This window comes from Asparagus officinalis, chromosome 2, assembly GCF_001876935.1.
Source record: "Asparagus officinalis chromosome 2, Aspof.V1, whole genome shotgun sequence".
NCBI classification, from domain to species: Eukaryota; Viridiplantae; Streptophyta; class Magnoliopsida; order Asparagales; family Asparagaceae; genus Asparagus; species Asparagus officinalis.
In genome coordinates, this window is record NC_033795.1 from 34,304,988 (window position 1) to 34,314,411 (window position 9,424).

At 35.7% G+C, this 9,424-nt stretch overlaps 3 protein-coding genes across 3 annotated transcripts in view; all 3 read right to left on the bottom strand.

Moving 5' to 3' along the window:
* LOC109831037 lies at positions 4,171–5,158 on the bottom strand. The gene is made up of 2 exons (XM_020398378.1): positions 4,879–5,158; positions 4,171–4,788 (listed from the first exon to the last, which is right to left on the bottom strand). Exons 1-2 carry the CDS (start codon positions 4,918–4,920, stop codon positions 4,171–4,173), a joined length of 660 nt encoding a protein of 219 aa, XP_020253967.1. The 5' UTR covers positions 4,921–5,158.
* LOC109831038 lies at positions 5,822–6,298 on the bottom strand. Its single transcript, XM_020398379.1, has one exon. The coding sequence runs from the start codon at positions 6,296–6,298 to the stop codon at positions 5,822–5,824; it is 477 nt and encodes a 158-aa protein (XP_020253968.1).
* LOC109831039 (protein JINGUBANG-like) overlaps positions 8,773–9,424 on the bottom strand; it is a gene marked incomplete at its 5' end in the record, with an annotated part of 1,565 nt that continues 913 nt past the window's right edge. The window contains one exon of the mRNA XM_020398380.1: positions 8,773–8,892. Within this exon, the coding sequence (XP_020253969.1) occupies positions 8,773–8,892 (120 nt within the window). The remainder of the gene's footprint in view (positions 8,893–9,424) is intronic.

Genomic DNA, 9,424 nt, shown 5'->3' on the forward strand with positions numbered 1-9,424 from the left:
CACTCCTGTAATTGTGGAGTTGATTGAATTTTTATGTAATGACAACATTCTGATTATTTTCAAAACTACCCTTATGATCACGGAGTTCACTAATGTTATCTCTGTAGTTGTTCCTAAAATTAAAACTCCAATTCTTCCTGAACTCACTCCAGTGATTAAAAACGTTGTTGATGTTCCCCCACAAAGTCCTCCCAGACAAACATGACACCCAACACATTCCTGACTTGGTTCCTAAAGTGAGACACTCAGATATCTGTATGGAAGTTGAATCCAAAACTGAGCATAGTGAAATAACTACCATATTAGATACCAAATCCTCATGCATTGTCCCGACCATCACTCACACATACACTGATCCGTTTTGGGAATATATAGTGATTAGGGATACAAGATAGAGCACGAGTGTTTTCATTTCCTTTCTCTCTCATGTTAAGTGCACAAAAACACTCCTCCTTCACGCATTTGTTTGCATGTTCCTCATTATAACTACTAGAATAGGAAATTTGTTATGCATATTAATGAAGGAACACCTAATTAATCCCTTTGATCGAGGACGCCATGCATGTTAAGCACTTCGTTGAGTTTACATCTGCCTTTGATCATATTGTTCGAGTCTACATTTCATACATAGTCATTTGAGTTGATTTGTATTATTTTATTTGACTTGCATTGATCATACATTGGGGAATCAATCATCTAATTTGAATAAATACATTGTTAACTGAAATGTATGATATTGAGTCAGAACATAATTTAAAATTGTTAATGATGATATTTGAGATGGTTTGGACAAATACAGTTTCTTTTATAGCCGTTTAAGATTTGACATGATATTTATGAACTTTTACAACTCTTGAAATAATTAATAGCAACATTTATAGTGTCTGTTTGGTCATAGTTCTATTTTCAATATTGATTGATTACGCAGTTCACAATGTTTATTGGCAGTCCACTGAAATAAGCCAGACCCTAGACTATTGTTCTGAGAGTTCTTTCGCTTTACCCCACTTCTATATATTCACCCATATAGTAGTGAATTTTAATAATATTTTAGATGGTGAATTTACAATACAATTTAGCTAATGATTTGAGATGCAGGAAAGTAACTGACAGCAGATTAAGATGCAATTAGTTTATATTGAAGATGATAAGTTTCTGCAGCTAACTCGACGGAGTCGAGTTTTCTCCTACCTGGGGAGAATGATGAGGACAAGCTTCCATATTTATTGTTTGACTTTTGTTTTTTATTTATTTCAGTTTTTAGTAGTCAATTTCAAATTTTGAATTTTAGTAGTAGATTTGAATTTCAAATTTTGAGTGAGATTTGGTAGTTATTGATTGTTAGAGATTTGATTGTAAGTGATTTAGAGAATCTTGTATTTCTATACTCTATTTAAGCATAATTGTAATCAGGATTATTATTATTGAATGGAATGAAGAAAATTGTTGCTAATTGCTTGGTGTGAAACCATGGGTGTGAAACCCTAGTTACAATTCTCTCATTCTTATTCTCCTCATACACAGTTGCCAACCTCATTCCCTTTTCTTCGTCCAATCACTGTCACCTACACCTGCTCCTTCTCCTCTTCAAAACACCAACACACCAGCGACCCAAACACCCAACCCTACCGCCTTCTGCTCTTCCTTCAAGAAGTCTATGCCTGCAGGTCCAATCTCCCTCTCCTCCTCCATCGAGCAGCACGAAACCCCAATCCCCTCCTCCTCCATAAGCAGTAGCGCCCCACACCTGTACCTCCTCCTACCAACCACGGAGCCCTCCCGTTCTCCCCGCCATTAGAAATATCCCCCACCCCACCAGCCCTATTCCACTTAAGTACCGCCAATCCACTACTCTTCTTCCGCAAACCATTTAACCCACTACTTCTTTGCTACCTCAAATCCAAACAGCCACTTGATAGCTCAATCGATGCTATCAGCATCCATTCCGTCCCCATCATCATCATCACTTCACATGCCGTGGTCGTCACCTAGTTCACTATCGTCGTCTTCCACGTTGACGTTGTTGCTCGCGTTGCTGTCCAGTTGTCGCCACCGTTATCACATCATCCAGTCGACACCGTTATCCTTGTTGGCACTTAGTTCGTCACCTTCAACGTTAGTTAGTTCTGTGTCGTCGCACACGTCGATTTTGTTCAGACCGACGAAGGTTTCACTTTCTTTATTTTTCTGTTAATCTCATCTGGTTAGTTAATTGCATGAGTATATTGTCTCTAAACTATTATCACATATTCACTGCTTAGTTCATACTTATGAGTTAAGAGTAACTTGAGCATGTGATTGTTGAAAATTTGATACTGATTTTAGAACGTGTGCAATGATAATTAATACTGCGATTATATTGTTAGAGATTAGAATTGTTCATGATTATTGATGCAAGTCTTGTTAAAATCCATCTGTCACGTCAATTGTTTTGAAATTAATTTACTGCCGTAGATTATGAATTTTGGCGAAACGATACGTTATTCGATTTAGATCACTAATTCTGATAGACCCTCTGTCCCATTTCGCATCAAATATATAACTAGGATTGGTTACGATAAAGATGTTGGTGTTATAAGAGCATGAGGAGTGCACAGCTGCTCTTCAGAAGTCGGCCTAGTTGGTTTAGACATTAGCTACTAGCATGATTAAATGACTTAGGTCTACGGAGTCTAGCGTTTGCAGCTGTGCATGTTCCGGTCGACACCCCTCTGACGCTCTACTTAGTGATTTTACCCTTGATAATAATTAATGTAAGGGGGGGAGGGGGAATGCAAAATAGACCGTTTTTGCTAATTATTTAGCAAAATAGTCCGTTTTGCTAAATAATTAGCAAAATAGACCTTTTTTTGGCCAACAGGCCAAAAAGAGGTCTATTTTACAAAACAGCTCAGAAAACATACGAGACTAGTAGTCCCGTATGTTTTAATCACGGATTAGTGAAATTTTCTACTCAAAAAACATATGGGACTACTAGTCCCGTATGTTTTCTGAGTCACTAATCCGTGATTAGTTGACTCTAAACATACGGGACTAGTAGTCCCGTATGTTTTCTAAGCATTGTTTTTCAAAATCGACCTCTTTTTTTCAAAAGAGGTCTATTTTGCTAATTATTTTTCAAAGTGGTCTATTTCGCTATATATTTCATAAAAATGGTCTATTTTGCAAATTTTCCCTTAATGTAATCTTAAGGCACGGAATATGGGATGAGATCTAAAATTTCCATCATTCAGTATCTCGGGTTAACTTGGAGAGAGCCCTTTTCCACTAAGGGCCCGTTTGGATAATGGAAGTATTGGAAGTAGGAAGTAGGTTACGGAAGTAACTTCCAAAACTATGAAGTAGAAAGTAGCGGAAATAACATTTTTTTGTTTGTTTCTTATATTTTTAGAAGTAATGGAAGTAGAACTTCTTTCTCTTCATTTACTTTTTTTGTTTGGATAATATTTGAAAATATTACTAGGAAGTAATTAATACATGTTGCTTCCATTTTATTCTTGTTTGGGTTGTCATTGAAATAGAAATAGAGTTGTTGTTGCCATCAATTTAAATTTAAAAATCTGCATGACATTGCGAATATACTCCTAAAATAAAATTAAAAATAGAAATAGATAAGAGTTTGCATTTCAGGGGATTACGTAAAATTATTTCACTTATTCTTGAAAAATTGATGACTTGGATAGATCTGTTTCAGTATGCTTTCAAAGAAAATGCTTCAGTTTGTCATTTGTTCTCTTTTTGTGTGGAAGTTAAAAGATAGCTGAAAGCCAGGTTTCGCCGTTTGATAATATTTGTGTTATCATTTTATGAACATCCAATACTTATCCAATTTGTCTAGAACATTTATTTCACTTTGAATCCATGCTACAGAAATGACTTCGATAAACCAACAATTGGGCACCAAAAAAGAAAAAAGAGAAGAAAAAAGAAAAAAAAGGAAAAAAGCAACAACATCCACGAAAAATTATTGAGCTCAGAATAAGAAAGTGCTATTAAATATTAGCTGAAATAAATAAGAATCATAGTATTGTTGTAAGCTCAATTTATATCAAAGTCCAACACACATAATTGACAATAAACTAGTATCATTAAGTTTAAAAAAAATAATAAAGTGCAATCTCTAAGAAGACTACCCATACTTGAAAAATTGTTTAAATTGAGAACCATTTATTAAGGGGTGCTATCCATGTTTGTGAAACTAGTAGTTCCACTTTGAGTGTTGTCCAAAGTTGGTCGCCTACCTATCCTCTCCAACACGTTAAGAATCCTCTTTCTCTGTATTGGTTCAGGCAATACCATAAAAGCCTTCGCTTCAACTTCATTCTTGTAGTATTCATTGAAAACTAGTTCAAGATCATCTATGGAAATATCTTGAAAACCAAAAACCTTATCAGCAAGAACCTCAACCCAAGTTCGCTCCTTCAAACCAACAATGGCAGTGGCTACCTTTCCCATTTCCTCCACAAGTTTCTCACCAATAATTATATGGGAGTCCTCCCTTTTCTTCTTCTTTACTGGACGAGACGATTTACCACTTACAGTTCCTGGCTTGATAAAAATGCTCGAAGGCTCCATTCCGTTGAATTGTGATACACGAACTCCATCCATACCAGGACTATCTACAAGATCATCTTCGTCGATATTGATAGTTGGAATCTCTTTATCGATGTCAGGATCATAACTTGTCTCTCTGAATTCTCCAGTAGCATGATCCTCCCCACAAATAATGCGAAGCTCTTCATATCTTGGAATTGGACAATTCAAATACGGCTTGTATTTTGGATGTCTCTGTTTATAAGAAAAATAGAGATTTTTAATGTGATATAAGCATAAAGAGAAGTTTGAATTAACTTGGAAAAAATTAAGACATTAATATACCTCGATAAGCTCAGCATATGTCGTGGTATCAAGTGTAATCATCTTGCTCTCTTCATCCCATCCGGCTCCACTAAGTTTTTTTGCTTCACAAATAAGTTTCTACTTATCTTTGAGGGTTCGTAAGTGGTTCTCGACATTGTATGTAGTATAATTTTCTCCAAAGATAGAATTCACATGATCAACAGCCTTTTTAAAAGCAGGGGCTTTAAATGTCTTATACACTTTATAACCATTATTAGCAAGTTCCACTAAGCAAGAAATTAATGCCTCAATATGTGGAGGTTTCCATTTTTTGTTACTAGTTCCTTTTTTCCCTCCTCTCGGTGTTTCTTTGTTCCCGGTTGACTTTCGTTTCTTCCCTGCATTCGTATGTTTTCTATCTTTTGAAGGAGAATTAACTTCAAGACTTGAAATTGAATTTTGTGAAGCATTATTCTGGGAGCTTTGTGATCGCATGATTTGTTGGCTCAAATTTATGGGTGGGAACCCAATAGGAGTTCCACCAACATTGGCATTCATGAATTGTTGATTAGACGAATCTCCAAGATGACCAAAAACATAGGGGTTTCCAAGAGCGTGTACTCCATGAGAACGAGAGTAATGTGGCGATTGTTGATCTAGTGTTGAAGTGACTTGAAAGTATCCAGTACTGTTACCCCCATATGCACACTTTTCTATATTGTCCATCGTCCTGTGATATTGTAAATATTCATAGAGACAACAAGAATAAAGTTTACATTATGACAATTGGAAAGCAAAACTATAAAATTAGACATACATATACTGAAGCTCATCATAAAAAAGAACATGTCAATAAAGAAATGTCAAAGATACACAAAATTTTCTTTCCAATAAGCTTGATAATAGGAAAAAAACAAACTTGTTCACTTAATGATCTAGCATATATTAGTGATATCAATTAAAATAATACAAAACACAAATACTAATCACCTAATCCTATTTCCACCTCATTACCTTCCTTATATCGAGCACAATATTCTATCCACATAGACTTTGCTATTTCATCTCTTTTCTTTAACCAAGTAGCTTGTGCTTCTTTCTGTTCCCTTTTGCTTAAATTGAGCATGCTAACCTCAGATTCTTCACTAACAAATTCACTCTCGCTTTCATCAAAAACTACATCTTCTGTTATGTAACGATCATCTGGATCAACTATCATTATATAATTATGTAGAATGCAACATGCAATAACAATCTTGACCTGTGTTTGAAATGGAAAATCAGGTCTACATGTTAGAATTTTGAAACGATTTTTCAGAATTCCAAATGCGCTCTCTATCTTTGATCGAAGTGATGAGTGACGAAGATTAAAAAGCTCGCGATGGTTCAATGGTTCCCTACCATCTTGCTCTTTAAGATGGTAGCGCACGCTACGATAAGGTGCAATAAAACCGGGCATTGTCGTATATCCAGCATCGCAGAGATAATATTTAAGAAGTCTAGACTTTCGTAACATGCGAACAAGGTTGAAAAATGGACCTCTATCCATTCTTAAGTAGTCATATGCAAATGTTCTGCCGCCATAAAATAATCGGTTGATATAAGCATATCTCAATGAATCTCTACACTCGGTTGGTTCCCTAGGAAGTACTTCTCTTTTATTCTCAAACAACATAAAGTAAGCACACAATATACACACCACATATGCAGCAAAGCAACTTAGTGTAGCATCTCTAGCTTTTGAAGGTTCCATATTCTACATAAAACAAGTAAAACAATGTTATAAACTAAAAAAAAATCAGTGCATATGGTAATTATAAAAATTCGCCAATTTATTTCTCTAGTTTCAAAAAATAATATGATTCTCACATCCTACTAGCGTTGTTGTCTCTAAAATCTATTTTCTCATGCTACCTATAAATTCTCTTTCCAGTCAACATGCATTTGTCGGTGAATGGTGGTAATTAATTATGAAAAGTCATGCTCTAAAACGCGATATTTAACAGAACATAAAGACAAATGTCATTGGAACACTAAACATGGTGGGGCTTGCATAGAAAGATTGACGTGCTTGTAAAGGTTTTTATGTGATGTATGATGATTAAGAGAGATTTACACTATTAGAAGGTAAAAAGGGACAGAGGAAGAAAAATCTGACAGATTAATGCTTCTATGCCTAATATGTGTTACTGTTCTTTTTGTTGCCTTATCCGTTTTTCATGGAAACTGATTAACATCTAAATCCATCAGCTGCATAAGGATTGGAATGCACTAATGGACTGCTATTACCAAACTCTTCACTTTTATACCATTACGGTTTTACCGTCATTTTATTTTAGGCTATCACTATTTTGACACTAGTTCTTTTTCCCACCATAATTTTCTTTTGTCATATACCAAATTCCAGAATCCTCACAGTTCGTATGACTCTCATCATCAAATTTGTCTCGTAATAATTTTTTGATTGTGGGATCTTATTGATTGTTTTAGGAGTTATAAGTTTCTATGATGAGGGTAAGCGTGTGGCAGAGAATTTTGATGTTTGATTATCATAGACAGCATGGCCTAGGTAAGAGATCGTGCAATACCAGCCAAAGTGGTGTTGTTCCTGTGTTTTCGCTTTGGTGACATTCCAATTCTATAAATAATTTTCTAAAGGCGAGACCCATGATATACGATTGATTGCAATCTATCCTCTCTATACAGAGATTCAAATTGCTAGAATTTTCAACACTTATGGCCAACGAATGAACATTGATGATGGTCGTGTTATTAGTAACTTCATAACTCAAGCAATCCGGTATTATTTCAATCTTTAGCTTCTATCATTACAAATTCATCAATATAAGGTACAGAGGAATTAATCTTGCTGCCCTTTATGTTTCTTCTTTGCATCTTTAGGGGTGAACCATTAACAGTTCAAGCTCCAGGAAACCAAACCCAAAGTTTTTGTTATGTTTCTGACATGATTTCTGCCTATGAATCTGAATGTTTCGGTGCATAAATCTAATTGTTGTTGGATAATTTAAAGTTTTCCTTTCTCTTCTAGAGGTTAATGGACTTATTTGGTTGATGCAAGGAGAGAACAATGGTCCTATTAACATTGGAAATCCTGGTAATTTTGATTTATTTCTACATGAACCAAAAAAACCCAGCAACACAAATTCATCTTTCCAAACTGATATATACCTTGACATAAATTCATGAGAACAAATACACAAAAACTCACAAATAAATCCATAATCTAACAGTTAGCCAATCTCCAAAATCTAGCAACACATCCAATGATCTCCCCCAATATCAAATCAGCCACGTCTAGAAGAAGACCAAGAAGAAGAAGAGGACAACAACCTAAATCCGACACCAAACCCAACAAAATTCTGATCTATTTCTACATGAACCAAAAAAACCCCAAATCTTTTTGACTATTATTTCTCAAAGGAACCTTAACTAAAAGATCAAGCTTTATGGAAGATTTCTACAAGTAATATAGAAATATTGCATGAATTTAATTGCAATAAAAGATCAAAGTTTTATCCTTTACATACCCTTTTTGTTGAAGCGAAGAACGATGAAGAAGGACCCAATAAAAGATCAAAGTTTTATCCTTTACATACCCTTTTTGTTGAAGCGAAGAACGATGAAGAAGGACCCTTTTTTCCGTGAAGATGGCGGGGACTAGAACCGCGAAATTGAGTGAACAACGAATGGCGAAGTCGGTTCTGGGGATATTAGAAGGGGAAGAGTCGGTTGGTTGTGAGGACAGAGGATAGAACCGACTCTAGGATGGTTGTGAGGATATAGATAAGAACTGATCACTTCTTAGATGACTTCCGCCGTATTTCGAAGACTTTTTGACGGGAAAAAATTAAGGAAATAGAGATGACACGTAGATGCCATGTCATCGTTTAAGGAAGTAGCGGAAGTAGATTTTCAAGAGAAACAAACATTAGAAGTAGCAGAAGTAGTCTTTACCTCCTCTACTTCTGCTATTTCACGGTTACTTCCGTGCAAACAAACAGGCCCTAAAGGGGAACGAGAATTACTTGCTCTCTGTTAGTTAGATAACGACTGCAATATTCAGTCATTAGCGTCGCGAGCATTATATTTTGCGCTACTAATCGATCCACTTATGCAGCATTCATGATAGGACCCACCTACTCGAGTGAGATGCATAATATTTCATGCAATATTATATGCCATCACAAAATAAGAACTACTCATCACGTTGGCTACTCCTCCTATATCCGACCTCTTACCTTATAAACTGCAAATTAAGAGAAACAACGAATATGAGCTTTAAAGTTAGGATAAGCTACGTACGTACACTCAATCAATGTAGAACGTTCCCTCACAACGGTTTGTACAAAAAAAAAACAAGAGAATCATTTCGTTGGAATTGGATGCGCACTACTACCGGGGGAATGCATGCATGCATAGAAGATCATACCCATTTACCCTAATGCATCTTAATTTGTATAAATTACATAATTCTACAACACCCATCACCTTACAAATTAAAAGCATATTTCCCCCCTCGATCGAGCTTACAACACGAAGTTGCTCAGTACATGTCAAATTTCGG

Coding starts and splice junctions, on each gene's coding strand:
- LOC109831037 (XM_020398378.1), bottom strand. CDS start 4,920: ATGATTACACTTGATACCACGACATATGCTGAGCTTATCGAG. Junction 4,789..4,878: donor CATATGCTGAGCTTATCGAG/GTATATTAATGT, acceptor TCTTATAAACAG/AGACATCCAAAATACAAGCC.
- LOC109831038 (XM_020398379.1), bottom strand. CDS start 6,298: ATGCCCGGTTTTATTGCACCTTATCGTAGCGTGCGCTACCATCTTAAA.